The sequence below is a fragment of the Microcebus murinus genome, chromosome 4 (assembly GCF_040939455.1).
Source record: "Microcebus murinus isolate Inina chromosome 4, M.murinus_Inina_mat1.0, whole genome shotgun sequence".
Taxonomy (NCBI): domain Eukaryota; kingdom Metazoa; phylum Chordata; class Mammalia; order Primates; family Cheirogaleidae; genus Microcebus; species Microcebus murinus.
In genome coordinates this window covers 8,841,179-8,860,156 of record NC_134107.1, presented here as the reverse complement: position 1 = coordinate 8,860,156, position 18,978 = coordinate 8,841,179, and the positions used below count along the sequence as shown (strand labels likewise).

The 18,978-nt window shown below is 58.1% G+C and overlaps 1 protein-coding gene across 1 annotated transcript; it reads right to left on the bottom strand.

The window, feature by feature from the left end:
• Positions 1-6,074: 6,074 nt before the first annotated feature.
• GAL (galanin and GMAP prepropeptide) lies at positions 6,075-9,716 on the bottom strand. The gene is made up of 5 exons (XM_012757393.2): positions 9,636-9,716; positions 8,832-8,886; positions 7,193-7,279; positions 6,673-6,750; positions 6,075-6,277 (listed from the first exon to the last, which is right to left on the bottom strand). The coding sequence occupies exons 1-5, from the start codon at positions 9,714-9,716 to the stop codon at positions 6,201-6,203; spliced, it is 378 nt and encodes a 125-aa protein (XP_012612847.1). The 3' UTR covers positions 6,075-6,200.
• Positions 9,717-18,978: the final 9,262 nt, after the last annotated feature.

Here is an 18,978-nt window from a genome sequence, read left to right as displayed (position 1 = left end):
TTCATCTTATGCACGCCCACCCTGACGTATGTTGCAATGCTGTTCTTTCGTGTTCCTGTGTTCAGTAGTAGCACTAGCTGCCCGGGAGGAAGTCTGGCTGCAGAGCTTGTCGCCCGCACAAGAGACACAAGTGGCAGTCGTAGAGCTGCGTTTGGAGTGGCCTCCTTCTGACAGGGAACCACGGGGGCGGGGAAAGAAAAACTCGATTCTTCTCCTGGGCAAGCCCCTTTTGACCCTGGAAGCCAAAGGCACAGACGAGTACTGTGGGAGGTGGCGCTTTCAGTCTGTCCACATCTAGCGCCCAGCAGGGAGGGGGCTGGCAGGTGACCCGGAAATGGGGGCTTTGTGAGCTGCTTCCTGGGGGCTGCTTTCCTCCTGGTGTCCTTCTCAGCAGCGCCCGCCAACGGCAATATCTGCAGCCACATGGGTTATTTTATTTTATTTATTATATATATTTTTTGAGACAGAGTCTCGCTTTGTTGCCCAGGCTAGAGTGAGTGCCGTGGCGTCAACCTAGCTCACAGCAACCTCCAACTCCTGGGCTCAAGGGATCCTGCTGCCTCAGCCTCCAGAGTAGCTGGGACTACAGGTGTGCGCCACCTTGCCTGGCTAATTTTTTCTATATATATTAGTTGGCCAATTAATTTCTTTCTATTTTTAGTAGAGACGGGGGTCTAGCTCTTGCTCATGCTGGTTTTGAACTCCTGACCTTGAGCAATCTGCCCGCCTCGGCCTCCCAGAGTGCTAGGATTACAGGTGTGAGCCACTGCGCCCAGCCACACATGGGTTATTTTAAATTATCTAGTAGCTACACTGAAAAAACTGAAAAGAAAAGCTGCCTTGAGCCCCTGCCGGCCTCCAGGGCCCGTGCTCACGTGTAGCCAGAGCTGCTGGCCCCACGCCCTTGCAGGTGGCCCTTTGAACCGCGAACCTGAGCAGTGCTGCGCCACAGGGCGGGGACCCAGGGTGGGCAGTTCTCCAGGGGCTTTGCGTGGACTTAGGCCTCAACTCCCACACCTGGACTGCAGTGTCCTGACGGCATCCGGCTGCACAGTGAGTGCCCGGTGCAGCCACCCGCTCCTGTGCCCTGCCCAGGCTGCGAGGGCTTGCTCTGCTCTCCTGCAGGTCCCAGGCTGGCGTCCCTGTGCGGTCAGTGAGAGACGAGCAGGTTCAGTTAAAGGCAGCAGGGGACGGCAACTTGCCAGAGTGAACTTGAACTTGACAGGAGCTGGTTTGGTCCGGAGCTGCATGAGTTTTAACTCCTGGCTCAAGTGTGATCACAACCTAGTTACAAGTACCACCATGCAAGTAACCTGCTTGTTTGGATATTGTGAAAAAGATAAACCAATGAAGGGAAATGGAACAGGGAGGTTAGTTTTAAATTTATCCCAGTAAATAAAAATGATTACAATATTTCACATTCTTTTGTATGTACCAAATCTTTGAAATCCAGTGTGTATCTTGAACTCAGCACATCTCAATTCACACCAGCCACATTTTAGGAGTTCAGGAGCCTGGGTGCAGCCCTGGGCACCACGTAGAGGGAAAGGAAGGGAACAATGTCCCCGGCACGATTCTGAGGCAAAGAGCTGCCTAGAAGACCCTGAAACTAGGTGTGGCCGGCCTGTGGGGCCCTGAGGACGCGAGAGCAGGAGCACCCGGGTGGGGCTGGGGACGCAGGTCCCCGTCGCGTGGGAGCCCGCCCGGAATCCTGGGCTCCTGCGGGGAAGGGGCCACCCCGACTGCAGCTGGGTGTGCTGAGCTAGTGACCAACCCCACAGGCTTTCTCGGCCCAGAACTTAGCAAGTCGGTACAGCTTGCAAAGGACTCACTATGAGAAGGAAAAGCTGAGATTCAGATGTGTATAAAACCACCGTAATGGCCAGAGATCACAGTTACCTAAGATGACTAAAAAGATAAAAAAAATCGCATCTCTTTTGTTTCTGGTAGAGAGCTGATGCTATTTTCAAACAATATGAAAATGGAACTATCGTGTCCTTATTTGAGGGTGTAGCTGTGCAATATTATCAACCTCATACCTTTCTACTCTGTACTTATTAAATAACACAGGCCACCATTATGATCTGTAAGATTAGGTTCTCTGTTGGTTTTGTTTATCCAGGAAAAAAAACCTGTCTTTTCACGGGCATAGAGAAGAAATCATAAAAACAAAATGGCGCATGCTTAAAATGATCTTCCTGTCAGTTAACTCAAGGTTGTATACAACACAGAAAACCAGGCAGCAAATGAGCCATCCTTAAGGGAGAACTTCCTATTGACAGCAAAATGTCAGCAGAAACCTATATTCTTCATCTTGGCTCTGATGCTCTTTGCTTACAAAATCTTAAACCAATACCTGAAGTTCTGCCAGCATCTAATTTCAGTGGGGGTGCAGTTTAGAACCATAATAAACAGGTTATCCTATGGAGTGCATTAAAGTACCAGTTTAGGGAATTGAAAGGTTGAATTTTCATCCAAGATAAAAATGTAAGAAGTCAGAGACTCAAGAGCACAGCGGTTTAGGGGCAGAAGGTAAAATCGGGGAAGCTGGCGCCCATCCTGCAGGGAGCTCTCTAGAAAGGCCATGGGCACAGGTGGCCCAGTGAAGGGGAGCGCACGGCCACCTGCTGGGTCTCCTGGCTTCTCTCTCCTGCGGGAGCATGGACTCTTAAACACCCTTGTAGGAGGGAGGAGGCGTGAGGAGGGCGGGCCTAGTGGCAGTTCCCTCCCACCCCTGCTCCTCTCCCTGACCCCAAGCAGAGGCCGGGGAGTTGGTGGGGGGGTATCATGGTAGCTGGGAGCTCAGCTCCCAGCCCGCCTGAGCAGCCACAGCAGAGAAGCTTGTCCTGCTTGGAGAAGGTGGTTCTTCCTGCTTGGAAGGTTTGAGGTTTTCCTCTGTCCTAGAGAAATCCCAAGCCTGTCCACCCTATCAGAGCTGTTGTGCCACTCAGCAGGTGCTTTTTAAGTTGAAGGGCTCCTTAACAGAACAAACTGTATACCGTTATTTAACACTTGGGAAACGCTAGATTCCTGGTTTCTGACTGGACTCTTCATTTCTTAATATGTTCATTGCTTTTATTAGATGCAATTAATGCATGAACCACATATGCACACACACTCTTACCTTTTAGACTCTGTGGTCAGTAGTCAAGGCCTGAAAACTCTTGATTAGAGTGGGGTTTCATGTCAGACCTAGGGTAATGGCTTTACTTTGACCCACATAATTGTATTTATCAAGAGAGAAAAAATTAGAGGTGACAGTATTTTGATTGAGCAAATAACAGTTGTGTTGTTGTTTCCTTAGAGGGTCTCATTCTGTCACCCAGGCTGGAGGGCAGTGGCATCTTCATAGCTTACTGCAGCCTCGAACTCCTGGGCTTAAGTAATCTTCCTGTGTCAGCCTCCTGAGTAGCTGGGATTATAGGCACGTGCCACCATGCCCAGCTAATTATTAAAAAATGTTTTGTAGAGAGTCTTGCTATGTTGCCCAGGCTGGTCTCAAACACCTGGGCTCAAGTGATCCTCCCACTTCACTCTCCCAATGTTCTGGGATTACAAGTGTGAGCCACTGCACCCAGCCAGAATATATACACATATTTTTAATGGACTATTTTTTAGAGTAGTTTTGGCTTCATGGCAAAAGCAAGCAGACAGTGTAGAGGTTTGCCATTTATTTCCTATCCCTCCACACAACCTCCCCACTGTGAGCATCCCTCCCGAGAGTGGCACGCTTGGTACAATTGATGGACCCACACTGACACACCATTATCATCCAAAGCCCATGGCTTACACCAGGGTTCATTCTCAGTGGTTTTAACAAATGTGTAATGACATGTACCTACCATTACAGTATCTTGCAGACACTGCGTGTTTTACTGCCCTAGAAATCCTCTCCTCTCCCGGCCCCGGGCAGTCACTGCTGTTTTACCCCAGAGCTTTGCTTCTCCAGAGCGCCACGCAGGTGGAATCATACATATGCAGACTTGCCACACTGGCTTCTTTTCCTTCATATTAAAATCATGTGCACTTGTTTCCTCCATGTGTTTTTCATGACTTGATAACTCATTTCTTTTTAGCACTGAATAATATTCCATTGTCTAGATGTACCAGTTTATCCATTCCCTACTGAAGGACATCGGCGCTGCTTCCAAGTTTGCAACCTTATGAATAAAGCCACCGTACACATCCATGTACAGGCTTTTTAACTTCTTTGTTACCAATGAGCAGGACTTCTGGGTTGTATGGTAAGAGCATGTTTAGTTTTGCAAAAGACCGCTAAACTGTCTTCCAAAGCAGCTGTGCCATTCTGTATTCCCGCCAGTAACAGATGAGAGTTCCTGCTGCTCCTCACCCCTCACCCCTTCCTGCCACTCCTCACCCCTCACCCCTTCCTGCCGCTCCTCACCCCTCACCCCTTCCTGCCACTCCTCACCCCTCACCCCTTCCTGCCGCTCCTCACCCCTCACTTAGTTGGGCAGCAAATGGCACCACAACGGCTCCTGGTCCCTCACTTCCTTTTGCTCACCTTCCAGCTGCCAACACCTGCCCACCCCAGCCCTGCCACCATTATTCCTGAACGGAAGGGAAGGTTTGGAGAAGGAGAGGATGGAGTTGGAGGAGGGCCCCAAGACAGCTGTAACTGCTGGCTCCGGCTCCGGCACTGCGCATCTGTGCAGAGGCCGGGCCCTGTGGCAGTCTGTGAACACCGCTCAGGGGACTCCTGCGTGCCAGGGGCCACTCTGGGAACCCAGAGCTCAACACAATGTCATTAATCTGTTTGGTCCTTCAAGAAGATTTTTTCTCAGGGGCTACAGTGTGGAGAGAGAAAGAAATCTGCAAACAGAATTAGAGTGAGGAGCATTCTTATTTTAATTTCTTTCTATTTATAGTAGAGACGGGGTCTCGCTCTTGCTCAGGCTGGTTTTGAACTCCTGACCTTGAGCAATCCGCCCGCCTCGGCCTCCCAGAGAGCTAGGATTACAGGCGTGAGCCACAGCGCCGGCCTGTGAGGAGCATTCTGATGAGGGTGGTGCCACACATGCTGGGGGCAGAGGGACAGGAAGGGCGCCCTCGACAAGGTGACTCCAGGGCAGGTCCCGGGGGACGTGAGGGGTTTCCAGGCATTAGAGGGGCACTCGGGAAGGCCTCAGGTGGGCGAGGCCAGGCGCAGCTGCAGCTGATGGGGTCTGCAGCGCTGAGTGCAGGAGACCGGGGACAGGAGGCGGCAAGGCCAGCTGGGCCAGGCAGGACGGGCTGGGCAGGCGCTGGGGCCAGTAGCCCAGGTGTGGCCCTCGTGCAGCAGCAGCAGCAGCAGCACTGGGGAGCTTGTTGGGAACAGTTCTGCCCCCTAGCCCTCCTGACTTGGCATTCTGGGCAGGGGCGTGGAGGCTTGTGTCCCGATGAGGCCTCGGGTCCTGATGCCCGCTCCAGTCGGAGAGAAAGAGAATTAAACATATGTGCAGGGCAAATGACGTGGTGAGGGGACAGAGAGTGATGGTGGGCCAGGTGTTTAGGCCAACAGGTGGCATCCTGTTGGTGGCGTCCCTGCACCCCACGCTGGGAGTGGGCACCAGGGTCTGCAGCACCGGGGACTCGAGGCCACAGGAGCGTGGTGGAGTGGGGCAGAGCCGGAGGGAGCCTGGGGAACGGCCATGGTGGGGGAGGCGTGTTGCTCTGTCACTCGGCACCAGATCACGCACTCGCCACCTGTCCGGGGCTGCGGCCGTCTGTCATTCCCGAGACAGCAGCTCCAGGAGGGCAGGGGTCTGTTTTGTGCGTTTGGTTGTCGCAGTAACAGACGTACCTTCATGATCATGTTGGACTAAGCTTAATATTGGAGTAACTCTGTGTTCCCCGGACACGCAACGGGCGGGTGTCTCAGACGTGCTCTCCCTGGTGGAATCCGGGCTTAAAACTGAGGCTAACACACATGATTACTGTCAAGCGTTAGCTTTCAAAACACTCTGGTGGCGTGGCGATGGGACAGCAGTGGGGAAGAGTAAGACAATCACAAGTAGTTGCTATTCTTTATTTTGCCACTCAAAATAATCACAAAAAAATCTTAAATTATAACAACACTGCGTCAAGGCAAAGAGGACGGGAAGGGCTTACTCTGCAGAAACTGGCGTGAGATTATCCAACATCTTAAAGTGTGACTCTAGATGACAGCGCACAGACGGGCGCCGGGGGACGGCGCCCCCTCAGGCGCGCTCGGGGTCCTCCGAGGAGACGGCGACTGCGGAGGGGAGGTCGGGCAGGCCGTCGAGGGCCCCGCTCTCTGCGGGGGGAAGAGCCACGGGTCAGCACGCGAGGCGCACACATCACAGTCTGAAACAGGCTCCCGGCATCCACTGTGCTCACGAAGAGCCTGGCTCGGTGCAGCAGCGTCGCCATGCCAACAGACACGGGTCCAGCGGCGGCAACTGCACCCCGAGGCCCACGTTGTTCTGAAGACCCTTCAGGCTCAGTGGCACGACCGTGCCGCACTCCCAGCCCTCTGCCGCCAGTCCAAGCGTCACGGGCCTCGTATGCCAGCCTACAGCAGTGCAGGACCCGGCATTTGGAGGGACAAGTGGCCACTTCCCAGTGAACCTTATGGAATCCTTTCCTGATAGGCTTTTTCTATGTCCGGTGTCCTAAGAGGGATTTTAAGTTAGTCATTATTTCACATACCTTTGAGATGCAAGAAAGTCAGAAAATCAATTATCGTGCGCACAACACTGTTCTCGGGCATTGATCTCTCGGAGCTTCCTAGAAAACAGAAGATGAATGTTCACAATTTTCATGTGCTTCTATGTTCCAGGTCATCACCACCCTATGGAGGAGCTGGGCACTGCGAGGTCATCGAAGTGACCCCGAGTGGCCCAGGGCATCACTGCGCTTCCCCAGGACCTTGCCCAGGGTGTGGGAGGGGCCTGGTTGAAGCCCCCGCTCTCCCGGAGGCCCCGGCGCCCGGGCAGCTTCCTAGACTAGCAGGACCCCCCTTGCTGTCCCTGCGGCCGTCCCCCAAGCTTCCTCTGGGGTTTCTCTGCTTCTGTTTCTCGCTGCCAACAGGGTTGGCCAGGCCAGGCTTGGGCCGCAGCTATAAATGGCGGGTGGCAGGTGCCCCAATACCCACTGCCACCCCCGGAATGCACCCGGGAGAGGGTGGGAAGTGAAGCGCCCAGAGCCCCCGGGTTTAGCGTCCTCTCACCTGGCTTCACTTCGTCTTCAGGCTGGAGCTCCCGCTTCCCCGCGAGGCCATGCTTGTCGTTAAATGATCTGTGGCTGTCAACAGCATCTGCTTGCAGATCAGAGAGGGAAGCATGTGAGTGCTGCTGCGCTCTGAGCACGCGGCTGCTTCTCACTGACGCACACACACAAGTCGGCCGCAAGCGTAAAGTCAGCGTGCGGAGACCACAGCGGGGAAGGCGGTTCTCCACGGACCCTGGGCCAGGAACACGGCACACACGCCAGGGCACCAGGGCGTGTGACCGTTTGCACAGCTCTTACGCTGGGCTGCAGATGGACAGAAGGGGCTGCCCAGTTAAGAAGGGGCTGGAAAACGGGGCACATGTGGCTCCAGCCGAGTGGGACGGCCCGGGAGCGTGCTCCGGTCCCGGACAGCCGGCGGCCGAGTTGGGCCTCTCCAGGCAGATGACGGGGAGGGGGGGTCCTTACGTCCCTGAAAACAAGGGGCCGCTGAAGAACTGTCATTTGCGATGGAATCAGATTTTTATTTTCAGAGACCACTCTGGCAGCTGTGTGGGAGGAGGGCTGGAGCTGGGCGGTGGGGAGGGGGGGTGAAAGAGGAGGGGAGGAAGGAGGAGGAAGAGGAGAGGGAGTGCGTGCATGTGTGCGTGTATGTGTGCACCTGTGTGTAGCGGTGTGAGAGTGGGGGCACTGTGGCTGCAAGCAGAGGAATCGCCTAAGAAACTGTCACAGGAGTCCAGGAGGGAGACGAGGAGGGCGCTGACCAGAGGCGTGGCTGGGGAGGAAGGGAACCGGTAAGGACCAGGCTGAGGACAGCTCGGGGGCCGTCCCTGGCTACTTAGCCTGGGTGGATTGTGCCATCTGTGAGCTACACTAAGCAAAATCAATTCCTTTTTCCAGAGAGAGTGTCCTTGGTCCTACATCCGCAGAGAAGTTATAAGCGGCCTGATCTCACCGTGCACCCTCAGCCACAGCCACACTCGCGTGCAGCCGCAGCTGTTGCACAGACCTCCCCTTGCCGCCGTTTCCTAGCCGACAGGAGACGCTAAGGCGTGCCAGCAAGTCGCACAGCATTCTGACAGCCAGTCTAGATGTACAGCTCCTGGTGGTGCAGCCCGACACGGAGCTACACTTAATAGCAAAGCGAGTTTGTTTTCTAATTCAGGATTCAAAATCTTGATAAACATATTTTCAATATTCCAAAGTAGCACGGAGAGCAGGTGTTGTTGAAGAGCTCCTCTCTTCTGGGCCAGGAGCTCACCGAGGTGAGGTGCCCTCCGCGTAAGGGATGGGGGCAGATGAGGTCAGAAGCCCCCAGGAAGGAGCACAGCTGCTGTGGTGAGGGGCGAGGAGGAGGAGGGGGCTGACCGGCGTCTGGGGCTGCCTCTCCGGGAATGGGGAATGGGAGAGGGTGCCGCCCAGGGGCCGCAAATACTGACGTCCACAGCTGGCTGCCTCCCTGGAACCACCCTGCCTGGCCTGCGGAGATGCCCCACTCCCCTTTATGGACTGACGCTGGATATTAGTGTGTCACACACAGTGATGTCTGGCCACAGGTATCTCAGAAAGAGCGGGATTAACAAACACGGCAGGACGGGCATCGGAAGGCCGGGGCAGAGGCCATGCACCAGGGCACTTACGCGGGCCGAGCAGGTAGCCAGCGCTGTTCAGGGTCCAGCCTCTCTTTTCCTTTACCTTGAATGGGAGAAAGGGTGGGACGGTCAGAGAGCAAGGACGGTGCCGGAGAGAACACTAAATGAAGGGTACCCAGGCGTCCAGGCACGACAGGGGAATTAGCATGCTGCATGTACGTTTGGAAGTCTCCAGAAATTCCAGATCCACCCCTAAATAAAGTACCTTTGACGTGAAAATAGGACTACTTGCTTTACCAAATAATTCACTTTAGAGCCGGAGATCACAAACTCGCAGCGCACGCACCCCACTTGCTCTTAAATGGTGCTAAGGACACATGTTGATGCCACCTTGTCCTCCGGGGTGGCTGATCCTCTACGGAACTGGATGGAACCAAGTGTGCTCCCGACTTGCCCGCATTTCCCGGCGGCGCCGGCTTAGAGCGCGGGCCTCTGTATGCCGGGAGCAGCGGGCGCCGAAGGATCCGAGACAAGAAGCCCCCGCCCGCCCCGCCGCCCGGACCCCAACCCGCCCTGCCAGCCCCCAACCCGCCCCGCCGCCAGGCCCCGCCCGGCCCCCCAACCCGCCCCGCCAGCCCCCAACCCGCCCCCGCCGCCCGGCCCCGCCCGGCCCCCCAACCCGCCCCGCCAGCCCCCAACCCGCCCCGCCGCCCGCGCGGGTCCTCCCCGGCGCCACCGCGAGCCCCAACCCGCGCCGGCGGGCAGAGCCGACGCTCCGTGCCCCGCGGCGCCCTCTCCCCTTCGCCCCCCGCAGGCCCGGCTTTGCAGGCGCCCGTCCCCGCCCGCACTTACCGGGGACCCGCACCCCGGCGTGGCACAGAGCGCGGCGGCGGCGAGGAGGGAGGCGAGCAGGAGGGCGCTGCCCGGGGCCATCTGGAAGGGAGGGCGGCGTCGGTCGCGGCCGGGCGCACGTCGGGCCTGGCGCGGGCGCGGCGCGGAGGGGCCGGGCCGGGGAGGCGGGCGGCAAAGGAGCGCGCAGGGGCCTCGGAGGGGCGCGGGCCGGCGCGGCGCGGGTACCTTGAGCGAGAGGCTGCGCTGGGGCGGCCGATTGGGGCGGCGGGGCGGTGGTCTGGGCGGCGGGTCGGGCGGCGGGTTGGCGGGCGGCGGGTCTGGGCGGCGGGCGGCGGGTCTGGGCGGCGGGCGGCGGGTCTGGGCGGCGGGCGGGCGCTCACCGCATGGCGCGGTCTAGCGGCGAGGCGGGAGGCGCGGGCGGGGCTCCCTCGACGTGTCCGCGGCCGGCCGGAGTCGCAGCTGCCGCCGCCGCCGCCGCTACTTATGCGGCTCCCGCACGCCCGGCCCCGCGTCACGGCTCGGTGCCGCCCCCGCCTCGCCGCCGCACGCGGGGGGAGTGCCCGGAACTCGAGTCTCCGCCGCTGCGATCCTTCAGTACGTGGGGGGCGGGGGGACAGCGGAGAGCCCCCATCACCCCGCGGGAGGGACTCCCCCAAATCTGCTAGAGCCCCCCAAACCCGGCAGGAGAGACCCCAAACCAGCGCCCTGGTCACCGCCGTGGCGGAGACGCCACCCCGTTACCCCACCCCATTACCCCACCTGGGGTCCCAGCCCGCGAGCGCCGCGGCGCCCCAGACCTGAGGGCGGCGCGGCCGGGACGACCCTCCGTCCAAGCAGCCAGGCCCGTCGGAGGTCCCGGGCACCGGGCGGCGGTGGGCGCCCCGCCTGCCCTCCCAGGGTGGATGGAGCGAGGCTTCAGGCCTGGGAGGGCAGGAGCCCCCCCGCCCCGCGCCCAGCGCCCCTCCCGTCGTGCCACAAGGGGCAGTCAGGGCTGGGCGGTCAGGCCCAGGGGCTGCTGGGCCATCCCAGCGTGGGGGCTGTGGCCTTGGCCACCCAGGCGCCGGGCTTAGCAGCTCGGGCTGTCGCTGCGCCTGTCCCGGCCCCGCGGTGCGCTTGCAAGAGCGAGTTTGGAGCAGGGCCGGGTCGCGGTTGAGTGCGTGGGTGCCGCCGCGTCCGGAGCTGAGACCGGCCCAGGCTCCCGCCGGGGCACGGGCAGGTGGGCACAGCGGCAGGCAGAGGCTGTGCTGCGGCAAGTGGCAAGGCCCTGGTGGCGTGTCCGGGACACCTGCCGAGCTGCACGGGCGAGGACAGTGCAGTGAAGGGCACAGGCCCACGGTCGTCCTTCACCCAGTTCCTGGACGTCGGGAGACGCGCAGGTGTGGCGCCTCTGGGCTCCTGCAGGCGGAGGAGCCGGCCACTGCAAGCCCGCCCGCCCCTCCCCCGCCGGGCGGGACACCACCGGAGTCCACACCCGTGGCCGTGGGACGCGGTCTCCCCCACACTGAGCCGAGTTTGGGATGGGTTCGATGTCATCTGGGACCCTGGGGCCAACGGGGTGCAGCACAAATGATCATAATGACAGTGGCATCTTACACGCCCCTGCATGTTAGTCTTCAGAACCCCTGTGCAGACACTGGGGGCTGCCCCACAGGAGAGCCCCCTGCCCCACATGGGCGAGGAAGGGCGCGGGCACCCGGCGGCCGGGCCAGCTGGCTGGCTAGGAGGGCGCAGGGCTCCGGCCCATGGGAGGAAGGGATGCGGGCAGGAGACCTGGCATGGGGAGGTGTCTTAGGAACAGACTCCTGGCGTGACAAGGTTGAGGGCTGGGGGTGTTCTCAAGGGCACAGTTTGACCCCCGGTCACTCCTATTTCTGGCAGCCAGGGGCGGGAGGACAGTGGGGGCAGGGGCCCTGACTCGGGCTCTCAGCCTGGTTTCCGAGGCCCGCGGTAAGCCCCGAAGCGCACTCCCACTGCGGAGGGGGGAGGGAGGGCGGGCTGTGCCCTTGGCAGCCTGGGCCCACGGTGGGCAGGGGCAGCCTGCTGTGGCTCAGCGGAGAAGTGAGGGGACGCCCTCTCAGGCCCCTGTCCTTGCAGGCAGATGGCGTGGGTGTGGGCATGGGCCCGGCCAGCTGAGAAACGCCACAACCTCTGCTGACCGGCGGCTTCCCGGGAGTCCTGCTGTCGTTCCAGAACTCTCGTTTTCCTTCCGAGGACGGCCCCGTCGCCTGCATGGGACATCTTCCTCGACTTCAGCATCTCCTCCTTCTGTTAGGCCCCTTCTCCCCGATGGCGCCGGAGCCGGCTTACAATTATTTTCTCCACTGGCTTTGTCACGGAGGCTCTTAGTCTGTTTGAAGGAGCAGAAACTCTCAACCCAAATCCTAGAGATGGATTCAAGAATAGTCTTAAAGCCCGTCCCTTAGTCCTGGGCGGGAAGATGAGGCATGTCCTGTTAAGGCTTCAACTGCCTCCACTGAGGTCTGTGTACTCTTTTTGTTTCCCTTTTTGCTTTAAAAGAAACTTCAGGGTAGTTTATCTGATAAGAACCTCCTTATTAAAAAAAAAAAAAAAGATTAGCCTTTAAGTCATCCTTTTTCTTGCAAATGTATAAAACCTACAGGTGCAGAGAGACGTGCCTCTCTGTAGCGTCCGTGACTCTCACGTGTTTTCCAAGATCCTAAAGAAAATTCGGTCACAGGCAGGCCAGGGGCTGACACCTGGCCGTAGGTAGAGCCGTGGTTCAGGTCTGAAAGTGGGGAGGCAGCCCCGCAGGCAGACGGCGCATGTCGCGCCCTTGTTAAGTAATGTGCCCAGGTGGGGTCACCGAGCTGTTCATCACGACAGCGCCCAGGCCTTCCTGGGGAGCCGAGCCCTGAGGCACCCATCCCGGTCGGGCCGTGTGGCCATGAGGGCTGGGGAGGGCGGATGGGCACAGACCCCGGGAGGTGTCAGCCCTGCAACTGACAGAGCAGGAACAGCAAAAAAAGGACCAAAACCACCTTGGCCTCCTTTTTCACATGTCTCATGGAAAAACTGTAAGCAAATCTCATAAGTATCATGAATCCATTTATAAAAGCTACATTGAATAATTAAACACACGTACTCAAAACAAATATGCCTGCGCCCTATTCCTCCAGGTCCCTAAGTTCTTTTGTCACTTGGGGTGACACCCACTGTCGTCACTTCTCCCTTGGTCTCTGTGCGAATCCTGGACCTCGGCCAGTGACCCCGGCAGGGAAGTGCGCAGAGCACGGGACGGCCACGGGCCCAGCAAGGCGGTGGCTCCCAGGCATGCCGCGGTCCCCTGGGAGGGCAGATTCGCTCAGACAAATGAGGACAGCACACCTGGGGCGACAGATGCCTGCTTCCCAGCACAGGCTGTGCTGGAACCACAGCCGTGCGATAATGGCTCTTCTCCCAGCAATGACCCAATGGGAGTCATTGTCAACTTGTCATCTTGAAGACGGCCCAGTGTGTGGCAGACAAAATGGATCGCCATTATGGTAATGGAATCGCACAGAGAGCATCATTTACTGCCCCTCCCCAGCTTGCGAGCGGGCTGTGCCCTCTTCCCTCGGCAGCTCTGCTCTGCGTCACGGAGGGGCACCGGCCTGCACCTGCCGGCCCAAACGAGAGAGAACACCTGGGCTGGCCGCTCAGCAGCTCGTCCAGGCGTGCCCCTGACGCTGGGTAGGTCCTGCCCTCCTGCAGGTTACAGTCTGGTGAGTCGTAAGCCAGATACAGCCGGCAGCCACGATCCAACCACAACCGCCTGTGGACCCTGCACTGTGCAGTCAGGATGCATGGTTGCATCGGTACTGACCGCTTCTGGACTTTTCCTTTTCTTCTTCCTTTTTTGCTTTTTTTTTGAGACAGACTCTCACTCTGTCATCCCTGCTAGAGTGCAGTGGCATCCTCATAGCTCACTGCAGCCTCAGACTCCTGGGCTCAAGGGATCCTCCTGCCTCAGCCTCCCGAGTAGCTGGGACTATAGGCGCTCAACACCACACCCGGCTAATTTTTTCTATTTTTATTTTTATTTTATTTTATTTATTTATTTTTGAGACAGAGTCTCGCTCTGTTGCCCAGGCTAGAGTGAGTGCTGTGGCGTCAACCTAGCTCACAGCAACCTCAAACTCTTGGACTCAAGCAATCCTTCTGCCTCAGCCTCTCGAGTGGCTGGGACTACAGGCATGTGCCACCACGCCCGGCTAATTTTTATTATGTATTTTTAGTTGGCCAATTAATTTCTTTCTATTTTTAGTAGAGACGGGGTCTCGCTCTTGCTCAGGCTGGTCTCAAACTCCTGACCTCAAGCAATCCGCCCGCCTCGGCCTCCCAGAGTGATAGGATTACAGGCGTGAGCCACTGCACCCACCCAGCCCAGACTTCTTTTCTTATTTCCTAAACAATACAGCATAACAGCTATTTACATGGTCATCTGGAGATGATGTAAAGTACACGGGAGTGTTCGGTCTTCTGTATCGTTTGGAGGAGGTGTGTAGACTGTATGTAAATATCAGGCCATTTTACATCAGAGACTTAAGCATCCTTGGGTTTTGATATCGTTGGGGTGGAGAGGTCCCGGAACCAGTCCACCATGGACAAAGAGGACCGACTGTGTGCAACAGCAATTATATAATACAAACAACCCCCTCATTGTCATTAGAAAGAGGTGTATGGATTCAGGGAGCCAGACCTGACAGGTGAGCAGGACTGGCCAGGTGAAGAGTGAGGCCCATCACATTCCAGGTGGTGGTGGGGATCACATGGGTAGGCCCCATTTTGATCCTTTTCCCTTCTTTCTTCCTGCTGCCTGCAATATGGACGTGATGGCTGGAGGTGAGCAACCACTTTGGACCACGAAGACCACAGTCATCTTAGGGTGGCTTCAGAGCATAGATAGTAGGACTGAAGGAGCCCAGGTCCTTGGGCTGCAGACTTCTAGGCTTGTTCCACAATAGAGACAAAGAAGCTTCTCTCTAATTTAAGCCAGTGTTATTTGGAGGTTTTCTGTCATACGCAGTTGGAATTACTCTTTTCAGTGTCTTGCACAAAACAGTCCACAGATGTTTGACGAAGGACGGAATCAGTGAGTACAGACCAACGAGAAGCTACACCACCTCCAAGGCGAGTAAGAAGCTAATGTCTGCGAGGTGGGCTCGCAGAAGAGGGAGGCTTGGAAGAGAGCATGATGGATGCCACCTGCCAGTTCCCGGTGATTGCATCGCTAGTGAAAAATACGAGCCGACGGCTGGATGATCTGCAGTTGGCTTTTACTCGACCCGCAAGCGTCTGTACCCCCGATCCTCCCATTCCGTGACTTCCAGCCGGCCACCCCACCTGGCCCCACTCCAGTGACGGAGTCGTGGAAAAAGTCCCCAGAATTGCTCCCATAAAAAATAGTAGCTTGCAAAGGATCCAGCTACAGCAAAAGTTATGTTCACTTATATCAATTATGCCATTCTGTGAATGAGTTTTTGAGTCTGTATTCAATTATTCTATATAACTTTGTTAAAAGGATTCATAATCCGAGTGAAGATTTGCGTACAGTTGGGTGCTTTCACTACGGGGTTAAGGCAGTAGGAATGAGAGCTTTGGGCGCAAGCTGAGAAGAAGGCAGAAAAGGAGGACGGGGGGAGTTTGGGAGGTTTAAGGACATTTAAGGAGCCTTTGGGGAGATCCCTCACCCCTTTCTTGCTGGCCAGAGTCACGCCCGGGCACAAAATGGGGTCTTTCGCTATGCATGGTGACGCGAGCAGCTAAAATCGGGGTTCGGGGCTAAAGAGGAAGGGCGGTTGGTTCCTAGGCTCTGCCCCAGGCGGGCCCTAGGGCCACGGGTCTTCATGGTTGTCAATTTTTGTGAAATTTGGAGGTGAGCTTGTAACCTGGATCAGTTAAGACCTGTCTCCTGGCACTGCGCCTTCCCCAAGCTTCCCCCCAGCAAAGTGGTGCTGGACAGGCTGCAGACGTGTCGGTCCTCTGAGGGGCGCTGGATGGAGGATGCGTTTCGTCTGGGCTCTGGGGCGTTTATCTGGTCCCTGGAGGGAACGCTTATTGGGGCACATTCAGCGCACTCACACGTGCAGTGGAGTTGCTGCTGGCGGGGGGTGGGGTGGGGTGGGGGTGGTTCCGGGAGTTCCCCACCGCCCGTGTGCCCGCTCCCCTGGCACTGAGACAGGTGACAGGAATTTGCCCTACAGAGTGGCTGTCACAGAGCCCCACCCGGGAAGGGAGATGGGATTGAAACAAGCCTAGAGTCACTAGGGGGATGCGGAGAGCTGCATCTTTTAAAGGTGTTTGGCTCTTTTTTTTTTTTTTTTTTTTTTGAGATAGAGTCTTGCTTTGCTGCCCAGCCTAGAGTGAGTGCCGTAGCATCAGCCCAGCTCACAGCAACCTCAAACTCCTAAGCTCAAGCGATCCTCCTGCCTCAGCTTCCCAAGTAGCTGGGACTACAGGCATGCGCCACCATGCCCGGCTAATTTTTTCTATATATATATTAGTTGGCCAATTAATTTCTTTCTATTTATAGTAGAGACGGGGTCTCGCTCTTGCTCAGGCTGGTTTCGAACTCCTGACCTCCAGCAATCCGCCCACCTCGGCCTCCCAGAGTGCTAGGATTACAGGCGTGAGCCACCACGCCCTGCCAGGTGTTTGGCTCTTGATTAGCAGGAGTCTTGGGGGCCAGCGGGCCTCTCCGGAAGCCCCCGCAACCACCCATCCCAGACGCACTGGGCGGCGAGTGGAGTGGGGGCACTGTTCTTGGTGGTCTTGCTTGGTCACGTCACAAGTCCTGGGCTCTTGGGTGGGGGCATCCTTGCCCTGCAGTGCGGCGCCCGCTCCCTAAGCGGCCTCCAGCCCAGGCCTGCGCGCCACGCCCCTCCCGCCGGCCCCGCCCACCGCTGCCCCGCCCACTCCGCCGGCCCCGCCCCCTGTCTCCCCCACCCCCAGGGCGAACCCATCTGGAACAGCGGCCCCCGGAGCTGGGGGCAGGGAAGCCAACTGCGCCCTGGGGTGACTCAGCCGGTCGGGTGTTTTCTGGGCAGCTCAGCCCGGGGGAGGGAAGCTGTGACTCAGCGGCAGGCCCCGCGCAGCGCACCTGTTTCCTGGCCCTGAGTCAGGCCCATCGGCCGCCCCCGGGGCCATGTGGAGCGGTCCGTCTGTCCGTCCATCCGGCCAACGGGATGCGGGTGCCAGGGAGGGGCGGGGGGCGGGGGAAGTGAGGCTGGCATGTCCACCTGGGCCAGGCTGTGCAGGAAGGTGGCACACACTTGCTCCTCCCTGCCTCTCAGGAACCCAAAATACTTTAAGGAACTTCAAAAACTATGCGCACGTTTAGAAAACTCCCGTTAATCCACATGCAGAAAGGGCACATGAGTGGAGGGCCGGCTGTACGTTCACAACGCACCTGTGTCTCCAGCCGCCACTGCCCCACCCCTCTGCTGCTGCGCGCCCCGCACCTCCCAGGCGCCCCGCACCTCCCGGGCGCCCCGCACCTCCCAGGCGCCCCGCACCTCCCGGCGCCCCGCGCCTCCCAGGCGCCCCGCACCTCCGGGCGCCCCGCACCTCCCAGGCGCCCCGCACCTCCGGGCGCCCCGCACCTCCGGGCGCCCCGCACCTCCCAGGCGCCCCGCACCTCCGGGCGCCCCGCACCTCCGGGCGCCCCGCACCTCCCAGGCGCCCCGCACCTCCGGGCGCCCCGCACCTCCCAGGCGCCCCGCACCTCCGGGCGCCCCACACCTCTGGGCGTCCCGCACCCGCTTCCCGCAGTGACCGTCTCTCCACTGGTGAACCGGGGCGGCCGGCCCGCGCTGTCTCTGGCCCGCCTCTGCGTCCTCTCCCCATTCTGACCGAGCTTCCTCTGTGTTGCCTCGCGTCTCGGCACCATCCCGCCCCAGGCCCGTCTGAGTCAGCCGTCACCCAGAGCTTCACCTGTCAGAGGGTGACGGCGTGTCCCCCACCAGCTCGCCCCGGCTGAGGCGGGCAGCAGTTGACCCACACCACTTAAGGGGCGCCGGGCATCGCTGCGGGTCAGTGTCACTGGGAGACAGGCGGTTCTGGGAAGAGCTAACCCGGGACCCGACTAGCTCACGTGCCACCATGGCACTGGGGGTGGCCCCTCGAAGGGCAGGCCCGGCTAGGGACAGCCGGCTGGCCACTCTGCCTGGAGCGGTCCAGCAGCCCTGCCCCGGGCAGGCTCAGGGTGGTGGCGCTTTGGGGTGTGAGTTGATAATCCAGCTGAGTCGGGGCTGGGACGTGACCACCAGCCTCTGCCCCATCCCTGGAGCCCACCAGGGAAACCAACACAGAGGCTGGGAAAGGCCCGGGTTCAAATCCCGCCTCGGCGGTCACGGCTGTGTGGCCTTGAACCTGGAGGCAGCCTCCACTTCCTCACCTGTAAACTCCCTGCCTGGAAGGGTCTCTAGAAATGAAATGGGGCGGGGAGGAAGGACTTCCAAGGTACTGACCGGTCACCTGGAGTTATCTGGATTCGAGCTGGTCAATTCTGCAGCTCCTCCGGGGATGCTGGGAGGGAAGGGGCCTCGTGGGACCCGTGTCTTGACTGCTACCTGTGTTGCCTTGGTGTTGACTTAGTTTATTTTAAATGCTTGTTGTTGGAGGAGTTCTTATTTGCAGAAGACAAGAAAATTGTAAAACAGAGTGAAAACCGTCCAGAATCGTATCACTTTCTTTAAAGTTTTTCTTTTTAAAATTTCGGTAGATTTAGGGGCACTGTGGGTTTGGTTACTTGGATGAATTGTATCGTGGTGACGTCTGGGTTTTTAGTGGACTCAGCTTTTCTTCCCTCCTCCTCCTCCCATCCTTCCGCTTCGGAATCGCCAGTCGTACCACCGTGTGCCCTGCCCACCCGCAGTCTGGCAAGGAGAACGCGTGGTATTTGGATTTCCATTCCTGCACTAACTCAGCATAACGGCCTCCTGTCCCATCCAAGTTGCTGCAGAAGACACAATGTCATTCTTTTTTATGGCTGAGTAGTATTCCGTCGTGCATATTAATATAGACCACATTTTCTTTACCCAGTCTCGGTTGATGGGCACGTAGGTTGATTCCACATCCTCGCTATTGTGACTTGTGCTGTGACGAACGTATGAGTGCAGGTGTCTTTTTGATATAATGACTTCCTTTCCTCTGGGCAGGTACCCAGTAGTGGGATTGCTGGATCGAATGGTAGATCTACTGTTAGCTCTTTGCTTAATCTCTGCACGGCTTTCCATAGAGGCTGCACGAGTTTGCATTCCCACCAAAGTGTACAAGCGGGCCCTTTCCACCGCCTCTGCACCGGCATCTATTGTTCTTTGACTTCTTATTAATGGCCTTTCTG

Coding starts and splice junctions, on each gene's coding strand:
- GAL (XM_012757393.2), bottom strand. CDS start 9,716: ATGGCCCCGGGCAGCGCCCTCCTGCTCGCCTCCCTCCTCGCCGCCGCC. Junction 6,751..7,192: donor TGAAGACGAAGTGAAGCCAG/GTGAGAGGACGC, acceptor TCTGTTTTCTAG/GAAGCTCCGAGAGATCAATG. Junction 6,278..6,672: donor GACTTTCTTGCATCTCAAAG/GTATGTGAAATA, acceptor TTCCCCCCGCAG/AGAGCGGGGCCCTCGACGGC.